We start from the raw sequence: 12,871 nt of genomic DNA, 5'->3' as shown, positions 1-12,871 counted from the left end.
GGGTTAGGCACATGACCCCAGTTTGCCTGAACAGAAAAAGAATGATTTTTTTTTTTTTTTTTTTTGCGGTATGCGGGCCTCTCACTGTTGTGGCCTCTCCCGTTGCGGAGCACAGGCTCCGGATGCGCAGGCTCAGTGGCCGTGGCTCACGGGCCTAGCCGCTCCGCAGCATGTGGGATTTTCCCAGACTGGGGCACAAACCCATGTCCCCTGCATTGGCAGACAGACTCTCAACCACTGCGCCACCAGGGAAGCCTGAAAAAGAATGATTTTTATGTAAGCTGAAAATGCAAAGAGAGAGGCTTCCCATTTTCTCCTGCTGGGTGAAGAGAAGAGGGAACCCCAGTTGGTTTTGAGAGCCATCTACGACCATAGGAATGAGGACAATGCCGATGGCAGAGGGAAGGTTGGGAAAGGACTTGGGTCTTTGTTAACATCATTGAATTGTTAATGGTATTGTGCATGGAGTCCTCTCTATCTTGTTAAATAACAAAAATTCAACTGAGTAAATTTAAAGATCAAATTGGCTTTATTCAGTGATTCGTGAATTGGGCAGCATCCCATTTAACAAATAGAAAGGAGCTCAGCCATGCTGTAGAAAAGCAAGGGTTTTTAAAAGGAGAAAGGGGGTGGGAAAAGAACGTCATTAGCAAAGAATGCATTGTTTCTGACGAGGTCGCCCTCCTGCCCTCCTAAGTGGGATGGAAGGGGTCTATCATGCTGGCCAGGTAATTCCAGGTTGACTGGTTAAAGATTACATTTCTGGGAAATGCTGAAACTGCAATTAGTTTAAGTATTCAGCCTTGGTTTGCTGATATGGGGTTTAGCACAAGTGACTCCATTTGGGGCCTGCTGTCTCCTTTTTAACAACTCCTGTCTTCCAGTTACAGAGTATACAGATTTACTTAGTGTTTAATCTACTTTGTGTTGGGGTTTCCGAAACCACTTAAAACTGCTCTTCTTCTCCTTTAAAGAAAGATGAAAGAAGATACTCAAAATATTCTCAATATACTCAAAATTTTCTTATGCATTTTTTCATTCATACTGCTTTACATTAGAAGATCTTTGAATATATATTTGATTTTGAAACCCCCTTTGAGAGCTCTCCCTAATCATCTAATGAGGCACAGAACTTGATATACCCATTGCTTAAGAAGAAATAACATTCTTACAAAGGTTAATGAAAACTTAAGATGAGTAAAAACTCTCTTGTCCTATCAGACAAAAAAATACAGTTTCATAACCAATGTTATGAAACTTTATTATTCCTTATTCCTACTCTCTAGATCTGAAACAGAGTTTGGCCTGTTTTGTAGCCTATATAGCAAAGGTACATTTTTTAAATTATTCAGAAATCCCAGGCCTTAGCAATCCTACTGCTCTCCTCTCATTTTCCTAAACTATTTTGATACTTATTTCTCAGATCTGGCAGGCTATTAGATGTTTCTTGCATATTTCCAAGATAATAACTCATCAACTTTGCAAGCTGATTCTTAGCATTAAGAGATTAAAACTAATGTAGATGAATCTCAGATGACACATACTGAGGTAGAGAAAAATTCCATCATTTCCTTCTACCAAATGAGAGAGATTTTAATTCTTTTTCTCAACAGCTGCTTCATTTTTTTATGCATAGGAAAAAAATATGTGCAATTACTCCAAGTACAATCAAGTCATTTAACATGTCTTTGCCATCATTGTAGTTATACAGGATATTTTAAAAGAGAAAAAAAATCTCAAAGCACAGGTCCTGCTGTGCAGCAAAGCAATCAGATTCCTTCATAATAACAGCCTGATGGGATTCAGCAATCCGAGGAATAATGAATAGCCACCTTAATCAGTAAACAGGAAAATGCTACAACAGTCACTGAGTAAAAATTCGCTATCATCTGTTGATCCTCTTGAACAGCATTTCAAACAATAAATAGAAATGTGTCTCTTTTAAGAAGAAAAATAACTTTGTTTAGTGCATTTGATTTTGCCAGGCAGTGGGGAGATGATATTTCATCTCAGACTGTCCTGCAGTATTGCCCAGTTGATAAAATACACATATAATCTTTTTTGTATTATATGGCCAAATGTACCTTATCACTTGAATATGTCAAGATAAATTCATTTTTACAGTTGGTTAATATGATTGTATTTCTGAACTGATTATTGAACTCTGTTGCTACTTCATTATTTGATGTTCTTCAGTGTTCATCATGCAAAGTTATTTGTATCTGAATATGAAGAGTCTGTTTCAAAATAATCCTCAAATTTCCAATGCAGTGTCTCAAATTTTGGCCGGTCCTTAGGCTCTGCATTCCAGCACTCCAACATGATGTTGTAGAATTGCAATGGACAGTTAGATGGTTGAGGGAGTCTATAGTTTTGACCCAACATATGAATTACCTGAGCACCTGTCATACCTAAAAAATATAAAATGGAACCAACAAAAAACAAGTTGGAAATCAGAGTCTTAAATTCATAGATACTGACACTCTAGAGGACAAAGCAAACTGTCTTCCCCGGAGAAACTATGAAGTCTACCATCCCCTTCCCAGGCTGCAGAGACTAAACTAAATCCTACAGCAAGTAATGTCTGTAAGACTGCAATTCAAGAGCAAAGGAGAAGGAGGCAATAAACCAACTCATTAAGGCAAATCATCATCATCAAATTTTATCTGTTATGCTCCCACAGGCACATGGTGTGGTCAGCCTCATAACTCTGCCCTCTAAGTCTGGGCAAAGCAGTTAAAGTCACACCTAAGTAAGTGACCTGCAGCAGAAAGGCCCACTTCAGAATTAATTACTCACCACTATAAGGCATTTTGCCATAAGTAATGATTTCATAAAGAAGGATTCCAAATGACCACACATCAGACTTAATGCTGAATTTATTAGTACGAATGGCTTCAGGCGCAGTCCACTTCACCGGCAGCTTTATTCCGTGTTTAGATTCATAGATGTCTTCATTATCTACCTGATAATGCATTAAGGAATCAAGCTAGGTTAAAGTGGGGTTCTTTTTTGGTCACCCTCATTCGTCTGTAACTTGCTTTGCATTAAAATTTAGAGGGACAAGATTCAAAATGAGTTTAGTTCAAATGATAATTACAGTAGCAAATTCCAAATCTGACACACAAGACTGAATAATCTGCGGGACTTCATTAATGAAATATTATTTGAGAGCCTACTATGTGCTAAAAGTAGCACTGGAAGGAGCACTGTAATACATATGGGAAATGCATCTGTGATAACACTGGCTTTACACCTGGTCTTTAGCAAATATAGAAAGTGAAAGCAAAGCCTGTTTTCTGATTTACTGCTGGTATTGAAGAGCCACTGACATTGATAATTACCATGTAACCATTTTCTAATACTGAAAAGTAGGGTCCAAATGATTTAAATTAATTTATCAACTCACTGGGGATCTAATTAATTTACAAAGAGAAAAGATGATAAATTCATAAAGATCAAAAGAGAATCATTTACTTATGTGTCATGCCTCACACTCATATTTTTACGATACAATGTAGAAATAAAAAATTAAATTCAGAAAAAAACACCTAATATTATATCTCCTATATTAGTGTCTTTTGGCCTAATGTCATAAAATGGGAGCGGGGGTGGCAGGATTTTAAAAGCCAAGGTTTGCTGAAGAATTTTGGCAGCATGCCTGGCAGCATGCATATTGGTCTGGCATAAAGTGAGCAACAATGGATAGGGTAACTCTGTACAAAGTGTGCTGCCTTTTTTAAGAGAAATAGAGGCAGACAAACAGAGGCTACTGGTACTGAACAACTGATCATTTATTCAACTGCAAACTTAATTACATACTTTCCCATCTGGTTGATCATCGTTTTTTCTGTTTCTTTCTCTTTGGTGAAGAAATAGAAATAGGAAGTAGTTTGTCTGTAGAGCCCTGGGATCCTGAAATGGTCTATGGACCAATAGAACTTGGAGAAATATATCGAAAAATAACAGTAAATCTATTAGTATACTGGTCTAGCCTTTTGACCCATTACCAACTAATTAAAACAAAGCCAAATCTACCTTAAAAACTCTTGCAAGTCCAAAATCTGCCACTTTGTAGATACTATGTTCACCAACAAGGACATTTCTGGCAGCCAGATCTCTATGGATGTAGTTCTGGGACTCCAGATAGGCCATTCCAGAAGCAACCTGGGCTGCCATGTCTACCTGCTGCATCAGATGGATATTTGATCCAGCATCATCTAGGTAAAAAGAGAAAATAAGAGATTCACTTTGGAGAACATTTGAACTATTGAAGCAAATTCTAAGAATTTTGATGAATGAGCTATCAGTGGGATTAAGTGCCATAGCACTGAGAGAAAATAAATATAACAGGTACAAACCGTTCCATTTCCTGCGAAGGGTTAATGAGGCAACAAGTTTCAGAGCTCAAACACATTTCAAAGCTGAGGCCCTCCCTTCCCTAAATGAGCATTATTGGGAGAAAGGAGCAACAGTACCACATGATCCAAACACAGCTATAAATATCCGGAAGAGTCCAGGTATTGCCATTTTTAATACCACACATCACTGACTCATCTCTTCATGGAAACTGTTACTTGGTTGCCTCTGGATTTCTTTGAAACATTTCTTAGTTGTTTTAGTCTTTAACCCTAAAAATAATACTAATTTGCATGGCTGAACCAATGAAAAGTTCTCATTCTTCCATCACATTGTTCTTAAAAACTAGCTCACAAAATAATGAAGGTTCTATATATGTTACATAGTTATAAGCTGAGTATATTACATTTGTACTCCATTAAGCTTGATGCATGCATTACATTTTCCTTTCTTAGCCTGTTATTCTTAGAATAGGTTGCTCATCTCTCTATGAAGAGAAGGTATAGGCATGATATACCTTTCGTAGACATAGTTTCTCCTCCTGCTGATTCTATATAACTAAGTATAGGAAATTTATGTAGTTGAGTCAGTTTGATCATTACTAGAGAGATTAGTGTTATTTTGTGGTGACTTTGTGAAATGGGGTCAGCCATCCCTGGATAAGTGTTTAGATGCCACGCTGTTAGTAGAGGTCTTCAAATTTCTGGAGAACTGAAAAGGTCTCATATAAATCCAAATTATCATTATCTCTATCTGAATAAGCCAGATATTACCAAAAATGTATTGAATTTATGGTCAAGAGTCCCAGACACAATTCCTGACTTGAGCAACTACAGTACAAGAGTGAGGAAGATTGGTTTGAAGCTAGAGTGCCAGAATTTGAATCAGGGCTCTGCCTTACATTTCTTCCTGACTTTGGGCAAGCTGCTTAACACTCCTGTGTCTCAGTTTCTCCATATATACAGCAATAATGATCATCACCTTGTGGTATTATTTGTTAAAATGAGATAATACATGTAAAGCACTTAAAACAGTACCTGGCACCTAGGAAGAACTTAGTAAAGCCTACCTGTTCTTATTATCTATCATTGCTGCTGTCTGATCAGAATTAAACAGTTTAAGATTTGTTAAGCTAGAGATGCATACGGATTACCCAAGAGGAAATGTCTAAAAGAAGACAAGCATATGGTTCTGAAGCTCAGAGGAAAGCATGCAGCTAGAAAGATGGATTTAACCGTCATTGTCTAGGAGCAAGAGTTAAACATTAAAAGTGGGTGAGATTGCTAGAAAGTGATAGAATCATGAGAAATGCCAACACTTAGAGTGGGCATATAAAAATAAACCTGCAAGAAAACTGAGAGGAATCAGCCTAAAGAATGAGAGAAGAACCAGAAGAGAACATCCTAACAGTCAAAGGTTTGAGAAGAGAAAATCACTACCATTGTCAAATAAGTCCAGCAAGATAAGAACTAAAAAGCATTTCTACAATATAATAATTAAGAAGTCACTGGAAACATTGGTTGCAGGAAGAGAGTCTCGCTGGAGATGGAGTATAAAGGGTTAAGGGCTGAAGGGGAGCTGAGGATGTGGAGATAGCAAGAGGAGATGTCAATTTCCAAAAACCTAGTCAAGAAGGGAAGACAAGAAGAAGCTAGCAGAGAAAAATGTAAGTCAAGGAAGGGAAAGCAATTATCATGAAGTTCCTGATAGTGAGGGATTGTCATTGATAAGGTAGTAGAGGAGTTTCTGGGCTGCTGGCTATGTTCTCATTCTTGATTTGCATAGTGGCTACACAGTTGTTTACTTGCTCGCTTTATAATTACATTATAAATATATATGTAGAAAGGACATAAGTCATGCATGTCCTTTCTACATGTATGTCATCTTTTGCAATTAAAAAAATGAAATAAATGGAATCAAGGGAAGTTTTCAAATGGGAAAGACCTAAGCACAGTTTGTGTGTGAGTGTGTGTGTTTTTTTAATACAAGCAGCATATTTAAATAGGCTCTGAGTAATAAAGGCCATTTATGACAAACTTGCAGGTAACATCATACTCAAAAGTGAAAAGCTGAAAGCTTTTCCTCTAAGATCCAGAATAAGGCAAGGATGCCCACTCTCACCACTTCTATTTAACATAGTATTGGAAGTCCTAGCCACAGCAACCAACAAGAGAAATAAAAGGCATTCAGATTGGAAGAGAAGAAGTCAAACTTTTACTATTGGCAGATAACATGATACCATATACAGAAAATACCAATAATAAATAAGATTCATTTATTATTAGAACTAATAAATGAATTCAGTAAAAGTTTAGGATACACAATTAATATACAGAAATCTGTTGTATTTCTATACACTAATAATGAACTATCAGAAAGAGAAAACAATAAAACAATCCCATATACAAGCAAATAAAAAGAATAAAATACCTAGAAATAAATTTAACTGAGGAGGTAAAAGACCTGTACTCTGAAAACTATAAGACATTGATAAAAAAAATTGAAGATGATACAAATGAATACAAATGAATGGAAAGATGTTATGTGTTCATGGATTGGAAGAACTAATATTGTTAAAATGTCCATTTTAACTACCCAAAGCAATCTACACATTCAATGAAATCCCTATCAAAATACTCACAAAATACCGACAGAGCTAGAATAAATAATCCTAAAATGTGTATGGAACCACAAAGGACCCTGAATAGCCAAAGCAATCTTGAGAAAGAAAAATAAAACCGGAGGTATCACATTCCCTGACTTCAGACAAAGCTATAGTGATCAAAGCAGTATGATACTGGCATAAAAACAGACACATAGCTCAATGGCACAGAATAAAGAGCCCATAAATAAACTCACACTCACATGGTCAATTATCTACAACAAAGAATATATAACAGGGAAAAGAAAGTCTCTTCAATAAGTAGCATTAGGAAAACTGGACAACTACATGTAAAAGAATGAAAATAGACCATTTTCTCATATACAAAAATAAATTCAAAATGGGTTAGAGACTTAAATGTAAGACCTGAAACCACAAAACTCCTAGAAGAAAACATAGGCAGTTATCTCTTTGACACTGGTCTTGGCAATATTTTTTTGGATCTGTCTCCTCAGGCAAGGGCAACAAAAGCAAAAATAAACAAATGGGACCAAATCAAACTAAAAGGCTTTCAAACAATGAAGGAAACCATCAATAAAATGGAAAGACCGTCTACTGAAAGGGAGAAGATATTTGCAAATGACATATCAAATCAGGGGTTAATATCCAAAATACATAAAGAACTCATACAACTCAACATCAAAAACAGATAAACAATCTGATCAAAAAATGGGCAGAGGACGTGAATAGGCATTTTTCCAAAGAGGACATAACAGATGGCCAACAGGCAAATGAAAAGATGCTCAAATCACTAATCATCAGAGAAATGCAAATCAAAACCATGAGATATTACCTCACACCTGTAAGAATGGCTATCGTCAAAAAGACAAGAAATAGGGGCTTCCCTGGTGGCTCAGTGGTTGGGAATCCGCCTGCCAATGCAGGGGACACGGGTTCGAGCCCTGGTCCAGGAAGATCCCACATGCCGCGGAGCAACTAAGCCCATGCTCCACAACTACTGAGCCTGTGCTTCAGAGCCCGTGAGCCACAGCCACTGAGACCGCGAGCCATAACTCCTGAAGCCTGGTGCCTGGAGCCCATGCTCCTCAACAAGAGAAGCCACCACAATGAGAAGCCCACGCATCACAACAAAGAATAGCCCCCACTCACTGCAACTAGAGAAAGCCCGCGCACAGCAACGAAGACCCAACGCAGCCAAAAACAAAAACAAAAAAGACAAGAAATAACCAGTGTTAGTGAGGATGTGGATAAAAGGGAACCCTAGTGCTTTGTCGGTGGGAATTTAATTTAGTGCAGCCACTATGGAAAACAGTATAAAGATTCCTCAAAAAATTAAAAATAAAACTGCCACATGATCCATCAATTCTACTCCTGAGTATTTACCTGAAGAAAATAAAAACACTAATTCGAAAGATATATGCACCTCAAAGTTCACAGCAGCATTATTTACAATAACCATGATATGGAAGCAACCTAAGTGTCCATCAAGAAATGAATGGATAAAGATGATTGGAACCCCGGCTGACACCGTGACTGCAGCCTTGTGAGAAACCCTGACCCAGAAGACCCGGCTCAGCTGCACCTGGATTCCTGACCACAGAAACTGTGAGATAATAAATGTTTGCTGCTGTAAGCCACTAAGTTTTGGGGTAATTTGTCGTGCAGCAATAAATAATAGGTGGATATTAGGAGAATAATATCAGTGCTATGTATATGGTTAAAAGCATGGACTATGGAGCCAGATTTCCTGGGTTTGAATTCTTGTTCAACCACCTTGAATAAGTTACTTAATCTCTCCATACCTCAGGTTCTTCAAAATGGGGATGATAATAATAATGCTTAGTTCATGAGGTTGTTAGAAGAATGAACTCAAATAATACTTGTATAGGACTTAGAAAAATCCCTGGCACACAGTAAGTGCTATATAGTGATTTTTAGAGGGAAAAAAAATTAAAATATATATGCTCCTCTCCTACCACTATCCCATATGGTTGATTTTCTAGTACATCACCTCATTTAATACTCAGAACAACTATAGGAAGTATTTTGCCCTGTTTGATAGGTGTTCCTACCACTCAGAGGAACAGGTAATAATTTATAGAGTAGAGATTCCAATCCAGGATATGTTGGAGGCTGAAATCTCATGCGTCATAAATTTATTCTGTACTGCCTCCCTAAAATCCACCTTACACTCCTGAGCACCCAAAGTCAGGGGCTATGAAGAGACTTCCATTCATGCAGACAGCAAATAGTTACGGAGTTGTGTTCAGTTAAAGGGTATCTCAGTGAAAACATTCCTGTCTGCTTCAATCCACTTAACTGAACTGTCTGTGAGAATGATGAACAACATGCTAGGACTTGATCTGTAAAACAAAGAAAATATACAGACATATACTAGATGGTCTATAAGTATTTATTGGAAAGAAAACAAGCCCAGCTAAAGTAAAAAATGCAGATATTTATCCTCTTTAAACTTCAGTAAGAAATACCAGGCATCAATTACCCTTAGTGCTAAAGTTTTTTGACAAGCCTTTTCCATTTTGGCAAAATGTATTACAAAAAAATATTCAGCCAGGCTTAGGGACTACAAAGATGTTTCTATAGAAAAATGTGTGTTATTTCAGCTATCAAATACAACATCTAATCCTATTACGGTGGATATAAAAAGGTTTTCTCTGACAGGCACAATAGTGAAGGAAACTGAGTAGTAACATATTTTCTGCCCTGAAAAGTACAGTGGCCTAGGAACTGCAGACAACCTCAGAGCACACTTCTAATACAGCAGCCAGATGTCAAAACTGATATAAACGTTCATAGAGCTGTGACAATTTACATCTGCAGCAAGGAAGTATTTTCAGTTATGTTCCATTACTCAAGAGCATTTCAGCTTAATAATATTTATCATTATGGGATGTTTAAGACTGGCAGATACATTTTAAGATCATTTTGTTGAAATCAAATCCTCTTGATTGGGAAGGGATTGTCTGTAATGAGCATGCCTTCATTACTCCCCCTGGCTGCTAAGTATCCGGGCAAATGAAGGTCTCTGTAAACTTGACCCTGATAGTTCAACCCAGAAGATGACAGAGTTCGTGCTCAACCCTGAGTAAAAGACATCAACAAACCACAGAAATCCTCAATGTCAAAGGAGTTTGCAATATACTAAGCGTATCTTTGCAAGCGGATACCAAGCACAAAACAAGTCCCAACTGTATTAGGTTCAGGATGGCCCTGACTTAATCTATCCATTAATTTATTCATTCACTTAGTCAACACACAATTAGTGCACACCTTCTGTGTGCCTGACACCGTTCTAGCACTAAAACAAAGAAAAATCTCTGTCCTCTCCAAGTTGTATTTTAGAAGACACTAAAAATAAGCTACATAAATATGTCATGCATTATATGACAACTAACAGCTAGGAAGAGAAAACAAAAAGCAGGAAAGAGGAATACGAAGAGTCAGCAAAGGGAGATTAAATCTCAGAATTTAGAGGGTGACCCAGGAAGGACTCGCTGTAATGGGAATACCTGAGTAAAGACTTCAGGACGTGAGAAAATGAGCTGTGCGGATAAGTAACGGGAAAAATTTTCAGGTAGAGGAAACGGCAAGTGCGCAGGGCCTGCAGCGGAGCACATCTGGAAGATACAAAGAGTAGCAAAGAAGGGCAGTGTAGTTGACAGAGTGAACCAGGGCAAACCTGTGGGAGATGGGGTCGGAGAGGTAATGGAGAGCCGGGTCAGGCAGGACTTTATGGGTTACACAGAGAGAACCAAGGAGTCACTGAAGGTTTGGGGCTGAGGAGGGACGTGACCTGATTTACATTTTAACAGGATCTCTCCAGCTACTGTGTTGAGAAGAGACTGAAGGGGTCAAGAACCAAAAGAGGGAGACAAATTAGAAGGCTACTGCAGAATCCAGGAGAGAGTTGACGATGACTGGGACTGGAGTAGGAGTGTTGAGAAGTGGTAAAATCCTGGCTATATTTGGAAAGCAAGCCAGTGGGATTTGCTGGTTGGTCAGATATAGGATGTGAGAAGTAGAGGTGACTCCAAGATGTTAGGCCTGTGTGTTGACATTGTCAGAGAAGGAAAGACCACAAGAGGTGCAGATTACTGAGGATAATATCAGAGATCAGTTTTTGGACAAATTATTTTGAGATGTCTAATAGACATATGCAGTAGAAATGAGGGCTGTTTGCAAACTTTTGTTTTTTCCTGCTTTTAAGCACTTTAGAGGGCTGTACTCCCCTACTCCCTTTGGCTTGATTTAACCAAATGAAAAGGGCACAGAAATGACCTCTGTCACTCCTGGTCAGAAGCTTTAAGAGCCAGAATGAGAACAGTCATATCCCCTGCTGCTGCCAAGGTGATCAAAAGACCTGAGCCACCAGCCAATCTATATCTCACATGTAGCAAGAGCAAGAATAAACACCTGTGTTAAGACTCTGAGATTTGGAGGGGTTTGTTACCGCATCATACCCATATTATCCAGACTGATACAGTGTTCACGTGGAGAAGCTAAGAAGGCAGTTGGATATATGATTCTGAAGTAATGGAGGGATATAATTTAGGCAATTTGTTAATACATAAATGTTATTAAACAATAAGACTGGTTGAGATTAGCAAGGAATCTGGTGATGTCGCAAGAGTCTTGGAAAATTCCAAGATATTGAGAAGTGTGGGAGATGAGAGAAATCACATAGATTGAGAAGAACTGGCAAGAAAGGAAGAGAAAAGGACATTGGATGAAGTGTCCCAGAAGCCAAATGAAGGTAGTGTTTCCAGAAGGTAGTGTTACCAGAAGGAGGCAGTGTCCATTGAATTGAATACTGCTGATAGATCTGAGGATTGAGCATTGACTGTGAGATATAACAGCGCGAATGTTTCTAATTTGACAAAGCATTTTCGTTAGAGATGACCTGAAAGGGCTCCTGTACTTTTGTCCCTGGGAATAAAGCAAAAGGAGTCAATGGCTGAGGTTAGTCTCTCTCTGGTGGGTAACACAATCTAATACTGTTAAATTTGATATCTTTATGCAAGGGAGCTAGGTATATTTTTGTTTTTAACAGCACTTAGCAAGTCTTAACGTTCTTTGTTCCTATCTAGTCTTGCAATTTAATATCACCAGCTTCACAAGTCACCCTGAAATGAGAGAATACTCCTATCTTTCCGATATCTTTGTTCCATTATTCTCACCTCCCTTTACCTCTATACATTCTATCAGTCCCACTCTGACATTCCAAGAAAGTATAGAAAATGCCTCTTTTTAAAGCATGAATTATTCTCTCAGTACTTGATCTCCACTTCTTTGAACATCTCACTTTAATGCTTATAATATTGTGGCTTATTAAATTATTAATTTGTAATAAACATCAAAATTCTACAGTGCCCTTAAGTCTTCTCAGACTACAGGAAGCAGATGTAAAAATAAAGTAATAGTATATTTCTTCTTTTTAGTCTGAATATTCTAATGTTGCCTAGCGGTTGGAAGTATTTTAAATTCCAACAAGCACAATGTTGTCCAAAACTGGCAAAGAGAAAAATGAGGGTACCTTTCCCTCCCTTCCCCCGAAAGCATTCCATGTCCCTTAATTCTGGGCCATAGAAAATACTGGTCCATGACTGATAATGTTCAATTAGTTATTGTAGGAAACAAAGCATCGTGAAAAACATCAATTCTTCAATTTTCCACATGACACTTAAGTACTCTGATATGTCTATGGTGAACAATTTGTTCTTCCACTACATAAATATTTTTCCTCCCTTTGAGTACACAGTATATATCCTATTAAAGAGTAGTTGAGCAATTCAATGGTAAGACATTCATTGTCACAGATATACCATAGTAGATATCCTTTGGGTTATAGAAGCCTTGCTAAATTGACAT

At 37.9% G+C, this 12,871-nt stretch overlaps 1 protein-coding gene across 1 annotated transcript in view; it reads right to left on the bottom strand.

Annotated features, from left to right (window-relative positions):
- Positions 1-512: 512 nt before the first annotated feature.
- FRK (fyn related Src family tyrosine kinase) overlaps positions 513-12,871 on the bottom strand; it is an 86,055-nt gene continuing 73,696 nt past the window's right edge. The window contains exons 6-8 of the mRNA XM_027088202.1: positions 4,039-4,220; positions 2,800-2,965; positions 513-2,411 (exon numbers count right to left, since the gene is read on the bottom strand). Coding sequence (XP_026944003.1) covers positions 2,203-2,411; positions 2,800-2,965; positions 4,039-4,220 — 557 coding nt within the window. The 3' untranslated portion in view covers positions 513-2,202. The remainder of the gene's footprint in view (positions 2,412-2,799; positions 2,966-4,038; positions 4,221-12,871) is intronic.

The sequence above is a fragment of the Aethalodelphis obliquidens genome, unplaced genomic scaffold, assembly GCF_003676395.1.
Source record: "Aethalodelphis obliquidens isolate GAN/ISIS:26980383/991018 unplaced genomic scaffold, ASM367639v1 scaffold3, whole genome shotgun sequence".
Classification (NCBI taxonomy): Eukaryota; Metazoa; Chordata; class Mammalia; order Artiodactyla; family Delphinidae; genus Aethalodelphis; species Aethalodelphis obliquidens.
Note: the sequence above shows the minus strand (reverse complement) of the source record. Positions and strands in the feature narration are given on the sequence as shown.